Raw genomic sequence first — 19,068 nt, forward strand, 5'->3', positions numbered from 1 at the left:
CTGATCGTCCAAATACCCATAATCAAAGCTGGTTTTAGACATCTAAAACCAGCTTAGGCCTTTCCCCTGCCTCTAAACGCACAGAGAGAAAAGAGGAGTTTTTAGAGGAGGGGAAAGGACGGGTGGTGGGCGGGAGGTGGGACGACCTACACCTAGGCGTACAACACGTATAACCAAAACATTTGACAGGTTGCCTAGTTGGCACTTATACGTTTTGATTTAGACCAAGTCAAAACAGGTATAAGTGCCGAAAAAGGGGCCGCTGAGCTGATGGCGGCTGGCGCGATCAGTTCAGCAGCCCGGCAACCTACCCACCCCACCCACCACAACCATCGCGGCAGGAGAGATGCCTCATCTCCCCTCTCGCTATGTGATCACCCCTCTACCCGAACTGCCGCGATCCGCGGCAGGAGAAATGCCCAATCTCTCCTGCCACGGGTTGTAGCAGTTCGTGTAGAGGAGTGATCGCATCGCGGCAGGGGAGATAGCCAATCTCTCCTGCCGCGATACATCACCTCCCCCCCCCCGACAACATTGGGGCAAGAAGGAGTCCAAGTCCTCTTGCCCCGCGATACCCAACCCTCCTCCCCCCTCCGAGTCCGATGGGGCCAGGAGGGAGCCCAAGCACTCCTGGCCCCTACCCCCACTAAAATATGGGCAGGAGGGATCCAAGGCCCTCGACTCACCCCCCCCCCCCGAATTCCCGATCGGCCCCCACAACCCTCCATCCCCCGTCCGGCAGGCCAGCAACCTAAGGCCTGGGCCTAATGGGGCCTAAGGCTCCTGGGCCTATTCTAGTTGGCCCAGGCTCCACCTGTGGGCGGGGTTTGAGCCGCCTGGCCTGCCAGATGGGCTTGGCACCCATCCATCTGGCCAACGCTTTCAAGGTATGGGAGGTGGTATTTGGTTGCGGGTCGGCGGGGGAAGCGATCGGGGGCTCAGGGGGCAGTCGTGGGGGGGTTGAGTCGAGGGCCAGGGATCCCTCCTGCCCGTATTTTAGTGGGAGTGGGGGATAGTGGGTGGGGGTCGTGTGGCTAGGAGGGCTTGGGCTCCCTCCTGGCCGGATCATGGGGGGGGAGGGGAGTTGGAAATCACAGGGCCAGGAGGGCTTGGGCTACCTTGTGGCCGCATCAGACTCGGCAGGGGGGTTGGGGATCGCGGGGCATGAAGGCTTGGGCTCTCTCTTGCCCAATCATAGTTGGGGAGGTCGGGGGTGCCACGGGGCAAGATGTCGGGTGTGTGTGTGTGTGTGTGAACATAAGCAATGCCTCCGCTGGGCCAGACCTGAGGTCCATCGTGCCCAGCAGTCCACTCACGCGACGGCCCAACAGGTCTAGGACCTGTGCAGTAATCCTCTATCTATATCCCTCTATCCCTTTTTCCAGCAGGAAATTGTCCAATCCTTTCTTGAACCCCAGTACTGTACTCTGCCCTATTATGCCCTCTGGAAGCGCATTCCAGGTGTCCACCACACGTTGTGTAAAGAAAAACTTCCTAGCATTCGTTTTGAATCTGTCCCCTTTCAACTTTTCCGAATGCCCTCTTGTTCTCTTATTTTTCAGAAGTTTGAAGAATCTGTCTCTCTCTACTCTCTCTATGCCCTTCCTGATCTTGTAAGTCTCTATCATATCCCCTCTAAGTCTCCTCTTCTCCAGGAAAAGAGTCCCAGTTTCTCCAATCTCTCAGCATATGAAAGGTTTTGCATACCTTTTATCAGAAGTGTCGCTCTCCTCTGAACCCTCTTGAGTAACCGCTTTTGTTTTTGACAGACACCGGTTACAGAATCCAGCTTTTAGGTGAAGGACTGGCTCCTCCTTCGCCTAAAAGCCCTTGTTTTGGACATTTGGGGCTTAGGCGTTTTTTAGGTTGATTATATGGTATAAGTTTAGACGTAGTGGTGGTCTGGGCATTTAAACAGCTGAACGTAGAGGCAGGCCATTATTTAAAAAAACCTCCTTTTGGACGTTTTTTTTTTTGATAATGGACATTTTCCCTGCTTCTTCTGTCAACGTTTAAGGCCTTAGGCCAAAAGGGGACTTGGACGTTTTTTTTGATTATGCCCCTCCACATGTTTATCCCTCACTGATAAATGTCTCGATCTTAACTTTGAAAGTTCACTAAAGCAAAATGTATTTTCACAAACCACTCATCCTTCCTATGCAAGGAGAAATTTTCATTTAGGAATTAGAATTTCTCCATATACATACCTGCTTTTCTTTAACCTCCCCCCCCAAAAAAAAAAAAGAAGCAGAATTTCACTCACCAGCTCTTTTCACATTGTCTCAGCTAAATTTCCTCTAAGAAAAACACTGTTTGAGCCATCAACCAATTAAATGGCTTTTAGCTGTCTCCAGGACTCCATGCAAATTTCCCCTCTCAAAGTATATGCTCAGCACAATTTTTCAAACAGCTAGAAAATTTGCAGATTTTAAACAATCATGGTTGTTGTTTTTTTATCATTCCCAGTTTCACTTGCACAACTATTCTATACCTCTTCTTTTTAATTTCAACAAGCTCACCCTGAATTAGGAGTTCTTCCAGCACCAGTACCAGATATAGCACTAGCTCTGTTGTATAAGACAAGTTCAGCACAGCCTAAGTCTGTCTATGGTGCTTCCGTAAACCTAAATGCTATGGCATTGATGAGAATGACTAAAGCTAAGCCTATTTCATTGATGGGATTTTGAGGTCAAAATTTCTCAACTTCTACAAGTATTTATTAACTATCTTTATAGAGAGATTCATCCAAGGTGGTGAATATATATGGTATGTTTGAAAGCAAGCCTTAATGAAGAAGAAAATTAGGTACAAAATGGATTGAATGGAAACAATTATTTAAAATGTCATGAAAGCCAGAAAACACATTTGGCTAGTGCCATAAAGGTTCAAAATCTGACTAAAAGACTTCTGAAAAATCTACTGATAGAATCACCTAAAGTTTGAAACAGGATAGGCTTTGTTCAACAGAATAGAACAACTGCTGATGAGATAAAGGTTTTAACTGATACTGATAATGGGGCTCTATAAGAAAGATTATCAAAGTAAGAACCTAATCTTTCTTTCTAGTGCAATGCGTCTAATGGTCCTGAATGCTAGGAATGTACCAAAGCAGACCTTTGATTCTAGGGTGGGCCTGCTGAGCCTGCTTTTAAAGTGGAGGCTCCAAAAGCGGTGTCTTTCCTGGCTGCTACATCCATCCTTTAGAACTTGGTAAAGGTATGAGGGGTAGACCAAGTAACTGCTTTACAAATTTTCTTGGGCGAAACTGCTCGAGTTTTTGAGTCCTTGAGTGAGGAGATCCACTTGGACCGGCAGTCTGAGGCCTTCGTCCCTCTGGAGGCAAGCTAGGTCCACATACCATGATCTGCGGGGCCAACTGGGCACCACTAGGATTACTAACCCCGGATGACTCGCCCTAGCATGAGCCACGGGAGAAACTTGTACAAGAGCACTTTTTCCGGACAAAGTTGGACTAATGCATCCAACTTCACACTTCTGGGCTTGTATCTTTGGCTGTAAAAGCGATCTGCCTTTGTGTTTACCCAGAAGACATCAGATCCATTTGTGGATGCCCACATCAGGTCTAGGATTCCACAATGGTATTTTTAAATAACATCCAAGTCTGGTTTACAGTCTTAACCTTTGAAGCTTTTAACTTCTTTTTAACCATTTTTCTCATTTTCTCATAGTAACCCTTTTGAAAATTAAATGCCACTACAGTAGATTTCATTTGTGATGTCACTCCAGGTATCAGCTGAAATTTGATCACATTATGATCACTGTTTCCTAGCAGACACAACACAGTAACCTCTTGTACTATGCCTTGCATTCCACTAAGGACCAAAACTAAAATAGCTCCCCTCCTGTTGGTTCTTGGACCAGTTATTACAAGAAGCAGTCCACTACCAATGCCTCTGAGTCAAGTAAAAATATATTTTTATATCCATTTAAATTTATTGTAATTAAACTTTTTAGGACTATTAATGACTTTTTGGCTTTGACTTTGTTTATCCAGTGCTGTCCTTTTAGTAATAAGTAAAAATTTCTTTCTATGATTTTTTTTTCCCTTGGTCTCTATAAAAGTTTGGGCTAAATAATCACATTTTTTAGTTGAGTGACATCGTTCACCATAAAAGATATTGTGGTTTTTCTCAATGTATTCATGTATTGTATGCTTGTTTTTCAATATATTAAATTAATTAATCAATAAATAAAAGATTTCAGTCAGTGATCATGAATAATGAAATGTAGATTAAAGGTATAATGTATGTGCCTTCAAGTTATTATCACAGTGATAACTAGCCTCATTTTGAGGTACAACAGTTATAGAAAAGTAAGAGGGCATCAAACAATAGAATCTTGAGTATTAATATGTTCCTTCTGTGTCACTTGAGATGCATAAGGAAACAAACAAACTGATGAACCGAGAAATTGCTCGTTAATATGTCTGAAATAGGTTCAAAGTATCAAATCCCTAACATATTCCAAGGCAAACATTACTATAAGAGTAGTTCTTTCAGTAATTATTTCCAAGGAATTCTCCAGAAAAGTTGTTAGATTCATCTCATCGCCACCAACCCCTCCAGCCATATCAGTGGGAGTAAAACTCCCCATTTTATTTCCAATAGTCAGATATTGAGCTTTCAAAATACATGGTAAACTCTCTATTGGGATCATCAATAGCTCAAATATCTCCACACCATTTCAACAGCTGACACAACTGGAGATTTTGGAAAATTTAACGTTCTCAAATTATTTCTCCTTTGCTTATTTTCAATGAATTTTAACTTTTTCTGGATATATAACCTCTCTCTAATAATTTCCACTTCTAAAGTTTTAATTCAATTAAGCTGTTCTTCATACTCTCACTGTGTTCTCATAGCATTTCTCTTTGAGTGTTCACCAAGGAATTGATAGCTCCACAATTATTTCGCAAAACTGTCACTGCTGTCTTCAGTTTGGAGTCCATGACTTCAATAGTTTTCCATAGTGTGTCCATATTGACTATAACAGGCTTAATCCTATCTCCAAAGCAGATATTCACACTTCAAAAAGGAGTACCTTCAGCTTCCTTGAAGGGTATTGATATCGGCTCCAGCAGGTGGAACCTCCACCAACAACTTTCCCCTTGCTGCTCCTCTAGAAGTAGACGCTGTCCTTTCCTCTTGGGAGGATTGACTTGTTTCCATATCTGCTGGGCTCTTGCTTCCAGGTTGGAGAGGAGCTTGCCCCTGATCCAGGATCAAGGAGACCCAGTCGATACTGAGGTCCACCGGCTGGGTCTGGCGTTCCTACCAAAGCTGACACTGCATCCAACACGGGGTGTACAACAGCTCTGGTAAGGGTCGCCTGAATCATACACTAGATGTTCCCGGCCGCTGGAGGGCCTGGCCGTACACTGCCCTTCCGCTTTCCCGATCAAGAACAAGAGAAAACCCTAAGGTAAATTTTGGTGAACATTCAAACTCCCATTGGGGTGGGAGCTCAATGCAGTGCGTCTGTCCTTGACACCATCTTGGTCTCAGTTAGTGAGGATTTCTTCTTCATCACTGATTGACATCTTATTGTAAACTGCACTGAATCCTTGTTGAAACGCAGTATTTAAGAAAATGGTATAATTGAAAAATCAAAGCAGGAACTGCTTTTATTTATATATATTGTAGCGTGGCCGGCCCTTATGGCTTGCAGTAACCGGCCTACGCTCACAAAAATTCTCCCCAGCGTGCTTCCCCAAAATGGAGGAAGTCCCTGTTGTGCAGAACTTAACCTATGAGTTTAATCAGAATGGCCTCACACAGGTAAGTTAAGGAATGAAAATCAAATTTATTGTTCAATTCACAATTCTCAGGAAAATGCATCAAAAGAAAATATACTCCAAAAAGATCTTTGGCAAAAAAAATAGTACAAACAAAATATCCTAGTAGCCAGCCTGGTCTGGATATCGGTGCCAAAGTTCTTTATCAATGTCCCAGGTGTAGCAGAGTCTCATAATAGTCCTTGACTCTCTCAGAGTCTTATTCAATAAATTGGCATTGTATAAATCCTGTCTTCAGCTCACAGGATATTCCCAGTTCCTAAAAGGAACTTGCTACAGTGCCTCCTAGAGCAGCACTCTTGATAAGCAAAAAAAAAAACAAAAACTTCTCATGCAGACACAGCTTAGGCTAACATACATTCCCTTAGTTAGCATACTTCAGATAAATCCTTATGTTCAACAGAAATGGAATCATTCAACAAAACTTAGGGAAAAAAAAACAATTCCACATTAATTAATTTCCATTTCTTCCAAGATTCCCACCTCTGGTAAAGAGTTGCAATCCATAGGTTCTCCTTCAGGATTAAGCAGGATTGTATCATCTGATTCTGTGTCCAGCATTTCAATGTCCCTGCTCTCAGGGGGACCTGGAGGCTCCTTCCACCTGAGAGCTTCTCCTCTGTCTCCCTTCCTCTTGGTCAGCCAGCCCTCTAAATGCTGCCAAGCTGTTGTACCACGCCCAGCCCTACTCCGGGGCTGAACTTCCTTCAGCTGTGTTTTCCTTTTCCCCTGCTTAGCCAGCTTGACACAAAATGGAGGATTTAAAGAGCCCTTAACAATTTCCATCAGGCTGTGTTCTGCCTCAGGTTTAAACACAGCCTGTGCTTCCTGATCTTGCTCTTGTCTATCAGGGATAACATGGTCAGCCCGGACTAGTTTCAGGGAGTGATTTTTATGACTCTTTCCTGGCACAAGGCCGGCAATGGACTCGGGCTTGTGACATACCCTCCCCCTTAAACCATGACCACCCGGGCATGGTCTAACTTCCTCCGGGTTCTCCTGCAAACGGGAAAGCCTGTCCACATTAGTGCTTAAATGACCTGGCCTGTGTACTACATTGAATCTAAATGTTTGGAGGGCAAGGTACCACCGGGTCAGCCTAGCATTGTTGTTTCTCATCGTGTTTAACCACTTGAGAGCTGCATGGTCTGTCACCAATGTGAATTCCTGGCCCTCTAGGTAGTGAACTAGGGACTGCATAGCCCACTTTGCGGCTAGGCATTCTAGCTCCACTGTGGCGTACTTTCTTTCATTGTCATGAAGCTTACGACTGAGATATAGGATTGGGTGTTCTATTCCCTGCACCTCCTGGCTGAGAATAGCCCCCAATCCGCTCGTGGAAGCGTCAGTCTGTAAGATCATGGGTTTAGAGAAATCAACAGCCCTTAGAACTGGCTCTGAACAGAGACATCCTTTCAGGTCTTCCAAGGCCTCCTGTCCTAGCGCTTCCCAGTATAAGGTATCTGATTTATCTTTCTTTAACATGTTCGTGAGTGGAGCCGCTCTGGTAGCAAACTGGGGAATAAACCTTCTATAATAGCCTATAAGCCCCAAGAATCCTCTTAGCTGCTTCTTCGTGACAGGTAAGGGGTAGGACTTAATACACTGGACTTTGTCCACTAGTGGTTTCACCTGACCCCGGCCTACCACATAGCCCAAGTATCTTACCTCCCTCTGTCCCAGAAAACATTTCTTGGGATTGACCGTTAGGCCAGCCTTTCTTAATGACCTCAGGACTGCCGCAACATGTTCCAAGTGCTGAGTCCAATTACTCGAGTGGATGACAATATCATCGAGGTATGCCTCCGCGTAGGGATGGTGGTCCCGCAGCACCTCGTTGACTAGCCTTTGACATGTTGCAGCAGCGCCATGAAGTCCAAAAGGCATGCGCCTAAATTGGAATAGGCCAGCAGGAGTACTAAAGGCTGTCTTGGGCCTAGCATCTGGCATTAAGGGTATCTGCCAGTACCCTTTCGTTAAGTCAAGTGTGGATAAGTATTGGGCCTGTCCCAAACAGTCCAATAACTCATCCACCCGTGGCATGGGGAAAGCGTCGAATTGTGAGACCTCATTAAGTTGACGGAAGTCTATACAAAATCTAGGGGACCCATCTGCCTTGGGTACAATTACAATCGGACTGCACCATGGGCTAAGTGAGGGCTCAATGACTCCTAAGGTTAACATCTCGTCCACTAGATTTTGTACTAGCTTCTTTTTTTCTTCCGACAACCTATACGGTTTGACCCGCACTATCTTACCCGGTGTAGTAATGATCTCATGTGCCACCACCTCAGTGCGCCCAGGGGTAGCAGAGAACACGTCTTCGAAGGTCTTAATCAATGTTCCTACCTGTTGCACCTGGGCGTCAGAGAGTTCTGTACCTACATTGACCCCTTCTTCCTGAGCAAGGTCTGCCACCTGGGGCCCAAAATCTTCTTCTTGGATTCGTTGTGCTATCAGCGCTAAAGTTTCCCTGTCCTTCCAGGGCTTGAGCAAGTTGATGTGGTAAGTTTGCTCCCGTCCCTTCTCATCTCTAACCTGATAGTCCACCTCATTCAATCTTTTTACCACAGTGGCCGGACCCTTCCACTGTGCTAAGAATTTATGTGGGTCAGTAGGCACCAAAATTAGCACCCTATCTCCTACTTGCAGATGTCTCTCCCGGGACTTCCGATCATAATAAATCTTTTGCCTCCTCTGGCTCCATTCTAGATTATTCTTGCCAATTTGCGCCACCTGCGTTAGCCGGTGCTTCAATTGTGTCATGTAGGATATTAAGTTGGTGTCGGCATCCTCTGAGGGACTACACCCTTCCTTTAATACATCCAAAATGCCCCTAGGATTCCTCCCAAATAACATTTCGAATGGGCTCACTCCTAGTGAGTCTTGAACCTTCTCCCTGCAAGCTAGAAGTACAAAGGGCACCCATAAATCCCAATCTTTCATGTTCCCATCTAAGCCTTTCTTTAACATTTGTTTTAAGGTCTGGTTGAAGCGTTCGACCAGTCCGTTAGCCTGAGGGTGATATGCTGACGTCCGAATGGGCCTAATTCCAAACCCTCGCCAATAGTCCTGCATTTCCTTGGACATGAAATTACTGCCCTGGTCTGTGAGAACCTCACGAGGGAACCCTATCATACTGAATAACCCTGTGAGTTCCTTCATAATGGCAGCAGATGACGTCTTCCTTAAAGGAAAGGCCCATGGGAATCTAGTGGCTACATCCATCACCACTAGAATAAAACTGTATCCCCGTGGGGTTTTTTCCAAGGGTCCCACGATATCCATAGCCAATCTACTACAGGGGTCAGCTACTCTAGGGATAGGAATTAGAGGTGCTCGAAGAGGTTTCCCTAAGGACAATTTTTGGCATGTAGGGCAAGCTGTACAATAGTCCAGTACATCCTGCCGCACCCCTGGCCAAAAAAACCTACGCCTAACCTGTTTCAATGAGGCCTCTGCCCCCTTATGCCCTGCTAAGGGATGGTCATGAGCAGTGTGAAGAACGACCTTCCTAAACCCTCTTGGAACCACCAACTGTTCTTCCGAGGTTCCTATACCCTCTACCTCCTGGTGGTAGAGTAGCCCTCCCTTTATCTTAAAGGCCTGTCTACCCTGCCTAGGCTCAGCAACCTGTTGCCAGGCCTCCACCAGAGAGGGATCTGCTTTCTGTTCCGCAGCAAAAGTGGGGAACATCATCATAATTTCCTTAGGAAGGGTGGGGATCTCCTGGCTCGCTGATACCTGACCCAGAGCCTGCCTTCGCTGGTGCTTTTGCTTCTTTTTCCCTACTTTATTAGGGACTTCATGTCTCTGGGGGTATCTACGGAACACGCCCTCTTGGAAAGGAAATACCTCTCCTAATTGTTCTCCTTCAGCCGAGGTTGAGGGCTTTTGCGACCGAGTGTTCACCCATCCTTGTTTGTTCCCTAAGTATTCTCCTAAACCCCCCCAGTCCCGGCCTAATATAAGGTCAAATGGGGCTTCCGGCACTACTGCCAATTTCAAACTATAAACCCTGTCTTTATGTAAGATCGTGGTGCTCTTGAGAGGATACTGGACACTATCTCCATGAATACATCTGATAGCAATCGACCCGGCTCCCTTCTGATCATCAGGAAAGATTTTTTTCCAGAGTCGAGTTGCCACCATGGATTGGTCAGCGCCAGTGTCCACCAAAGCCACGGACAGCTGCCCCCCTACTGACACCTGAGTAAGGTAGGATCCCGTCCCCTCCGGTATGTCCGTCCCCCTCAAAGCCACCAGGTCCTTTTTAACCTGGCAGTTCTGCTGTACATGGCCTACTTTACCACAGCGGAAACATTTGGGACCCTCCCTACGTGCGGGACCCCCGGGCTCAGGAGTTTTCATTTCCCTAAAGGATGGCTTTTGGGGAATGGTGTGTCTATTGGTAGGTATAGACTCTTTCCCTACCTCACCTCGGGAAGAAGGAACTACCCTAACTTCCCCTGCAGAACCCCTAGCATCCAAATAAGCCTCAGACACTTCCAAAACTTGCATAAGGCTCTTACAACCTTGCTTTTGCACCCAGCCTCTGAGCTCCTTGGGCATAGATTCTAGGCATTGCTCTTTAATAATTTCAGCAAAGAGTGCCCTAGGGTCAGCTAGGCAAGGTTGTAACCAGCGTTCAGCCATTTTAGTTAGGCGTTGGACAAGGGCCTTAGGTCTTTCATAGTCACCCATTATGGCTGATCTAAATTTCTGCCTATAATGCTCATGTGTGTAGCCTAAGTAGTCTAAAATGTGTGCTTTAACATTTTGGTAGTTGCTGGCTAAATCAGGGTTCAAGGTTTGGAAGGTAGCCAAAGTCTCGCCCGCCAAACATGGTAGCAATCGTGCTGCCCACTGTTCCTGCGGCCAACCAGCGGCATTGGCCGTCCTTTCAAAGGCTGATAAAAAGTCATCAGGTTCATCAGTGGGTGTAATTTTATGTAAGTGCATCCAAGCCAAAGGATTGGCTCCTACCAGCTGTTGGGGTGCTGGATTTAATAGCGGTGCACCCATCATCGGTTGCCTTGGGGCTTGAAGAAACTGTGCAAACAGTCTTGATTGCTCCCCCATTGCAGCCATGAGTTCTTGGTGCTGTGTCTGTGCGCGGTCCTGCGCCTGGTTCCAGCGATCCTGGCTTGTCTGGAAGACCTCCTGCATCTCCTGGATCTGCTTCTGGCGTTCTCCAGCGATCAAGGCCAAAACCTGCTGCTGCTCCATCTCAAACACCTGAAATGGAATCCAAAAAGAAAACAAAACCAAGTGTGGCTCCTTTTAAGTTTTGCCTGACCCTCCTCCCACAGCGTAGCCGACCAGCCTCCCTGAGTGATACTTTTATCCTCAACAGCCCGTTAGATTAGGTACTCTTACCCGCGGTACTGATGAGTCTGCGCACTGTATCACTCTGGTACTCGGGAACACTCCGACTCTGGTCTGGATACCACTGCTCCTCCAGGATGGGTCTTGCGTCCGACTCTGAGCCTCTCTGAGCTTGGACTGCTCTCCAAAAGAACTGGAATACCGGCTTCCAAGGTCCCAGCGCAGCTGATTTCCGGTTGTCCTGTGGCTTGTTTTCCGGTGTCTGTAAGTCACTAGTCCACCAGCATAAGTCCACAGCTTCTCAATAATCAGCTCCAACAAATTCAAAAGTAAGTCCCAAAAAAAAACAATTATTATTTTTTTTTTTTTCCAAAAAAAAAATTTTTCAACAACAGGGGGTGCTGTATCCCACTCTGATACCACGTGTAGCGTGGCCGGCCCTTATGGCTTGCAGTAACCGGCCTACGCTCACAAAAATTCTCCCCAGCGTGCTTCCCCAAAATGGAGGAAGTCCCTGTTGTGCAGAACTTAACCTATGAGTTTAATCAGAATGGCCTCACACAGGTAAGTTAAGGAATGAAAATCAAATTTATTGTTCAATTCACAATTCTCAGGAAAATGCATCAAAAGAAAATATACTCCAAAAAGATCTTTGGCAAAAAAAATAGTACAAACAAAATATCCTAGTAGCCAGCCTGGTCTGGATATCGGTGCCAAAGTTCTTTATCAATGTCCCAGGTGTAGCAGAGTCTCATAATAGTCCTTGACTCTCTCAGAGTCTTATTCAATAAATTGGCATTGTATAAATCCTGTCTTCAGCTCACAGGATATTCCCAGTTCCTAAAAGGAACTTGCTACAGTGCCTCCTAGAGCAGCACTCTTGATAAGCAAAAAAAAAACAAAAACTTCTCATGCAGACACAGCTTAGGCTAACATACATTCCCTTAGTTAGCATACTTCAGATAAATCCTTATGTTCAACAGAAATGGAATCATTCAACAAAACTTAGGGAAAAAAAAACAATTCCACATTAATTAATTTCCATTTCTTCCAAGATTCCCACCTCTGGTAAAGAGTTGCAATCCATAGGTTCTCCTTCAGGATTAAGCAGGATTGTATCATCTGATTCTGTGTCCAGCATTTCAATGTCCCTGCTCTCAGGGGGACCTGGAGGCTCCTTCCACCTGAGAGCTTCTCCTCTGTCTCCCTTCCTCTTGGTCAGCCAGCCCTCTAAATGCTGCCAAGCTGTTGTACCACGCCCAGCCCTACTCCGGGGCTGAACTTCCTTCAGCTGTGTTTTCCTTTTCCCCTGCTTAGCCAGCTTGACACAAAATGGAGGATTTAAAGAGCCCTTAACAATTTCCATCAGGCTGTGTTCTGCCTCAGGTTTAAACACAGCCTGTGCTTCCTGATCTTGCTCTTGTCTATCAGGGATAACATGGTCAGCCCGGACTAGTTTCAGGGAGTGATTTTTATGACTCTTTCCTGGCACAAGGCCGGCAATGGACTCGGGCTTGTGACAATATATATATATATATATATATACACTATATTCTGATATACATCCTCATCAATTCTGTACACTTCTTTGTAAACAGGCAGACTATTTGAGAAGTGTTGAACTACCTCTTATTTTTAAAGCTATAGTAGTACAACATATAGGGATTTTTAGGCCCATTTTCTTAACCCTAACCAGACAAGTCAATTGAAATGATACAACCTTTTCTGTAAAGTCAGAAGAACATGTAGTATTCCCTTCCAACATATTCCATCTAATTCTGTACCTCATATAAACAAACTTGATGGAAAAGTTGTCCACACCGAGGATCATTGCACACTTGATCTGGAATAGCAGTATCCAGGCGATAAGCATAACATATACCACAATCCATGCTGAAGTCCTACAAAAAAGGGTATAGTTAAGGTAAAATTGCATATTTTATTAACTACTACTTATAAGACTAATTCACTGAAAATAATTTTGTCCAGGAGAGTGATCTGTGGCATATATTCAGGTTTGTTGAAAGCCAGTTCTCATATTAGTAGAAATATATTTTTCTTTGTATCTATCAATGCAACTATTTGCCAAAAATAAAAGAAACTTAAGTTATGCAGAAGAGGCCATGATGATCCATTTTCACATTTATTCCTCCCACAAACCTGCACATAAGGAAAGTTTAACACAAAATATATACCTTGTATGTATTTACCTCTTAGAGCACTCAATTTGTCTGAAGAACAGCAGCAGAATAGCAGGATTGTTTTAATCAAATATTTATTAAAATAAATTAAGATAATTTGGCTGCTATTTGGTACAGTTTCAGACCTTCAAAATTATGAATCAGTATGACCAGAAAACATTTTTATGGTTTATATAAGGCACATGCAATAGACAATCCCTCTGCTATAGACCAGTGTTTCTCAACCTGCGGTATGCGTACCCTAAGGGGTATGTGGACCGCCTGTTGGGTACACGGGCTGACCGCCGATTCCTCCCTGCCACCTGCCGCAGCCACCCGCCAGTTCCATTTAATTTTTCCTCTGCTGCCGCTGCAACTCTGGGAAGGGAAGGGCCAGGCACATGCAGCAATTGCATACCACCGACCCACAAGCTTTCCCCCTGACAATTCTTACGTTGGAGAGAAGGTTCCAGGCCAGCCAATCGCTGCTTAAGACGCATGAAACAAACTGAGAAGCAGTCAAGTGCAGGAAGGACAGGGTCTAGAATGTCTCACCTATCTACTATAAAAGTTTTCCAAGGTAAGTATATAATCTCTTTTTCCAAGAGAACAGACCCTGAGCTACACGACTCTTCAGCAGGCTGGCTGAAACAGGTTTCCAAAAGATACACCTGGCAGCTGCAGATATAAATTCTGCTTCTCCCTATGCAGGCAAAGAAGACCTTTAACCAGGGGAACTCAAGAGTTTACAAAAAAAACCAAAACAAAACAAGTGCAACTAGAGCATAAAACCGCTAAACTATCTAAATAAAATAATAAACCAAGCAGATCAGAAGACACCTTTCCTGATCACCTGCAGAAAGAGAAACTGAAGCGGGCAGCAGAGGCCAGGGAGAAGGAGGAGGTGTTCAAAAGATGTGATTGACATCTTTCTGCAGTATGCTCGTAAGAACTGATCAAGCACCCTATGGTTCAGCTTATCATCTCTATAGCATTGGAATACCAATTACTATCATTCAGACTCTTAAGCCACAGAAAGGTCTTTGTATATGGTTTTTCCCCTCGCCTCTGATGATGAGAACCAGGGAACTGGACATTGAAGAAAACGTAGCTATTATGGTTTAACTGTAATTAAGGAGACTGACTCAAGTCAATTAAACCTCCAAATGAGAAGGGCTCGTATACACTGTAACATAGCTCAGAGGCATGTAACTCTGAAGAGGGGGAGGTAACCCCCTCTTGGAATAAGAGTTGTATATCCAATCATAGCATAGTATTTGGTAAAAACGAGTCCAACTTTTGAAGATGTGAATTGATTGAAAACTATATTCAACACTTAGATAGAATGACTCGCAAAATTTTCAAAAGTGCAAAATAATAGTGATTGCATTCAGGATATGCTAAAGATTGTACTTAGCTTATATGCAAAAAATGCAACTTCCCAGGGTCCCGACGCGGCCCCGTTTCGGCGTCTGCTTCAGGAGACCCCGCCAACTAAAGGTAGATAAGTTTTGTCAAAAATCACACTGAATATAAGTGCTTTAACTGTGATCGGTCAAAAAAAAGGAGAGACTCATGGGGCAATTGAGGTTTGTCAAAACCCGGAATTGGGATGACCCTGTATAGGCTGTCAAGCTTACGAGGAGCTCCGGGGACAGTGAGTGGATTTTCCCAATTCTTATAAAAAGTTTCCCGCAGTATGTCATGGATGGGTAACTTGAGGAACTCTTTGGGAGGTTGTTCAAAGTCTAAGGCATCCAGAAAGGCCTGGGACTTTTTGGAGTCGGACTCTAAAGGAATAGAAAGAGCCGCCGACATCTCCCTGAGGAATTTGGTGAAAGAGGATTGCTCAGGCTTGGAAGTGGTATCGGGCACTGAGGGTTCCTCGTCTGTGGATGATGCGTCCTCCTCGGTACCGGGTGGGGATTCTTCCCATAAGTCCGGGTCCCTGATATCAGTGTGCGCACGCCGAGATGTCGGGGTGGAAGGCTCGGTGTGGCGGGTCTTAGAAAGAGACTTGCCAGAGTGCATGGAGACGGTCCCGGGAGAGGAAGACCGGTGTTGACCCCGGTCCCGGGAAGAGCGGTGCCATTCTGGGTCCCGGGGAGACCGGTGCCCTTCCTGGTCCCGAGGAGGATCGACCTCAGAGCGGGTCTGTACCACAGGACGAGAACGGAGTGGTTCAGCCGAGAGGATTGGCATGGAAGCGTTGAGTGGTACCGAGGGGGTGGACACCGGTGGGATGGTGCGAGGCTCGGGCCGGTCTAGTACCGAAAGAAGTGGTGCCAATAGGGTCGGTAGCAGGTGCTGGAGTTGTTGCTGCAGCTGTTCCTGCAATTTGTCTTGGAGTATGGCCGCGATGCGGTCATCCAGGGGTGGCACCGGTACCGCTTTTTTCTTTTTCGGTTCCATAGGTGCTGCTCCACGCCCCGGCGATGAGGAGGCCGATGACGAGGCACTCACCGAGATCGGGGCGGAGCGTTTGCGGGGTCGGCGTGAGGCCGGGAGGACTGGCGTCGCCACTGTGGCAGGTGGGCGCTCAAGGGAGGTGGAAGGCTTCTTAGCCGGCTTACCTGGTGCCAGCGACCCCGAGGAAGGATCGGGCGTCGTCGAAGTGGTCGGTGCTGTCTTTTGCAGTACCGTCGACGTCGCGGCAGTATCCAAGCAGATCCGGTAACGAAAAGGATGTTCTGCTGGATCTGCCAATTTTTTAAGGTGCGTTTCTTAAGAGTGGCACAGCGGGTGCAGGTGTCAGCCAGATGCTCTGGACCCAAACACTGTAGGCACCAATTGTGTGGGTCAGTGAGAGAGATCAGGCGTGCACACCGCTGGCACTTCTTAAAGCCCGGTTGAGGGGGCATGAAGGGAAACACGGCCTCCGCAAAATCAAAGCCGGAGGCTTGTATGATGGCAACAGGCCCCACCGGGGCCGGCCTGAAAAATAAAGAAAAAACAAAGTTTTTTGTTTTTTTTTACTATTTAGAACGGAAAAAGAAACCCGAAGGGAAAAAGAGAAAAAACAAGAAAATAACGCGAGCGGGAAGGCAAAAAGGAAGTTTTCAACGGCTGTTGAAACCACATGCGTCTTCTTCGCTCCGCGGAAACGAAGAAACTGGGGACCACGCACTCCTCCGTCGGGCGGGAAGGCACTCGCGCATGCGCGGTGTGGCCAATTAGAACTTTCTAGTGAAAAATGTCCGTACCGGGGCTCCGTCGGTGACGTCATCCATGCATTAAGAATATGCTGCCTGCTTGTCCTGGGATAAAATACTTTTCCTCTCTCTATTAAATCCTAGCTCACGTTTGCGGTCTAACACCAGCTCTGGCAGGATACATATTTCAAATCTGACATATTGTAATCACAAAATAGAAAATGAAATTAGTTTTTCTACTTTTTGTTGTCTGGTCATTATTCAAATTTTGTTGGTCTCAGGCTCTGATTGTCATCTGATAATTTGCTTGCCAGGATCTCCTTTCTTCTTTCTCCCTGCTAACCAACCATCTTCTATCTCTGTCCTCCCCTTCCGTATCGCTTCCCTCCCCTGGAGGTCTGGCATCTTTCCTTTTTTTTGTCTATCTCCATAGATCTACCTTTTCATCCAGCATCTCTCCCTCCTTCTCCACCACCTCAGGGTCCACCATCTCTCCCTTTCTTTTCCCAACTACCCTCCTATCCAGTATCTCTATCCCCCCCTCCACACCATCCCTTGCATCCAACTTCTCTCCCTTTCTCTTCCTTCCCTCTCTAAATCCCATTGTCCATCATCTCTCTCCCTCTCCTCTATTTTCAGATCCATTTCTTCCTCCCCAAGTAAGGCATATGCACATCTCTTTGAACCCCCACTTCCCTCCTTTCATGTACTTCTATACCAGGGTCCCCCTCCCCTGAAGGTCTGTCCCCCACCCCTAAAGGCCTGTGCCACCATTCCTGAAGGCCTGTTTCCCCCCTTGAAGGCTTGTCCCCCCCCCTTAAAGGTCTGCATCCCAACCCTGAAGGCCTGCCTTTCCCCCCCTTTGAAAGCCTGCCTCCCCCTTGAAGGCCTATCCCACCCCTGAAGGCCTGCCTGTCCCTCCTAAAGGTCTGTTCCCCCCCCCTTGAAGACCTGTCCCCCCCTTTGAAGGCCTGCCTCCCCCCTAGAAGGCCTATCCCCCCCTGAAGACCTGTCCCCCCCTTTGAAGTCATGCTTGCCTGTCCCACCCCGAAGGACTGCTCACTCCCCCACCGGATGGCCTGCGTGTTCCCCCTGTCCTCCCACTGGGGTCCGGCTTCCCCCCTGGCCTCCCCACACTGTTTACCTTCCAGGAACAGCCTGCAAATAAGATTGCGGTGCTAGCGATCTTTGTACTTCTTCGGAGCTGTTTCCTCTGTTGCGGTTCCGCCCCTCCTCTGATGTCAGAGGCCGGGAGGGGAAGCGGAAGGCCAGGGGGGGAAGCCGACAGCAGCACTTCCCGACTGACCCTCCCCCTCGCCCTCTAAAGCAGGCCAGCAAGAGCAGCGCTGCCGCTCCTACTTTAGGGGGCGAGGGTCAGGCGAATCGGGAAGCAGATTTTTTTTTTGTTTTGAACCGATTCAAATCAATTCACCTGAAGTGAATTGGTAAACCGATTCGAATCGTGAATCGGGCAGCACTAGCTGGCACTGTCATCTCGATATAGGAACACTGGATCATCTATTGTTCTATTGCCCCTTGATACTTAAATTTTGGAGATCCATATGGGGTCAAATTACTATGATCCTGGAAGTTCCATTATCATTGACGTATGATGTTGTGTTGTTAGGAACATTAATGCCCCAAAGTCCAATCAATGCAAATAAGAAGAGGTTGCTTCTTGTCATGACAGGAGTTGCTGTACTTGATGTAAGTTATAAAATGAATAAAGAATTATATTAAAAAAAAAAGAGAATTGCACTTTATAAGATTATATGTTCTGAATAGACAGTTGCTTTACTGAGATTTTCAGACTAAGGATGCGTCTCTCCGCTTCAAAATTAGCGTGAAAGTAGGAAAGTCTATGTGGGGAGATTGGTTTATTAAAAACCCCTATTAGACACTGAGGTCTTTTCTCCATTTTTTGGTTACCATTTTGGTATAGTCCATCCATAGTGCTGAAGATATTGTTGGATGTTTTTTCTATTGAGTATATTAATGAGTGGTACAGAGAACACAGACTTTGCCCTTCCCCACAAAGAGCATTTTAGTTAGGTACATGTGATCTGGCCTGGTCAGTCTGGTTATTCTGGTTAGCTTCAGCCACTCATCCCTCTGCTCTGGTCACTGTAGTCATCTCCAGTCTCTTTCTTAGGCTTACTTAGGGTTAGGCCAGAGGCCCACATTAATCCCCTCATGGGTCATCTGCAAGAGCCAGAACTCTAAGAAAATACTCAGATCATCTCAGAGAAAAGGCTAAAATCATTCAAAGGTTCTTATTCAATACTACAATTAGAGTGAGAAAAATTTCCCCAAATTAGGGTAGTCTTTCTGCTCTCTTTACTTTGATCTAGGACCAGAATCAAACTTGTTAGTCCTCAAACTCTCTAAAGTCCAAAATGATCCAAAATGCCTTTCAAACAGCAATTCTTTCCATGAAGAAAATATATGCAAATTAGTATTCAAAATAGGTCCCCTTCATTCAGCAGTAGAAATTACTCAGTCAATTCTAAGTCTCAGGGAATTGATTTGGGTCAATATTGCAGGATGGGATGCGCCTGCCATCTCCCACGTAACTTTCCGACTACGTACTTCC

The 19,068-nt window shown here is 46.0% G+C and overlaps 1 protein-coding gene across 4 annotated transcripts in view; it reads right to left on the bottom strand.

Moving 5' to 3' along the window:
* The window catches only part of FANCL (FA complementation group L), a 133,172-nt gene that overhangs the window by 6,270 nt on the left and 107,834 nt on the right, over positions 1–19,068 (bottom strand). For all 4 annotated transcript variants that reach the window (XM_033936308.1, XM_033936309.1, XM_033936307.1 and 1 more), the window contains one exon: positions 12,928–13,044. In XM_033936308.1, coding sequence (XP_033792199.1) covers positions 12,928–13,044 — 117 coding nt within the window. The remainder of the gene's footprint in view (positions 1–12,927; positions 13,045–19,068) is intronic.

The sequence above is a fragment of the Geotrypetes seraphini genome, chromosome 3 (genome assembly GCF_902459505.1).
Source record: "Geotrypetes seraphini chromosome 3, aGeoSer1.1, whole genome shotgun sequence".
Taxonomy (NCBI): Eukaryota; Metazoa; Chordata; class Amphibia; order Gymnophiona; family Dermophiidae; genus Geotrypetes; species Geotrypetes seraphini.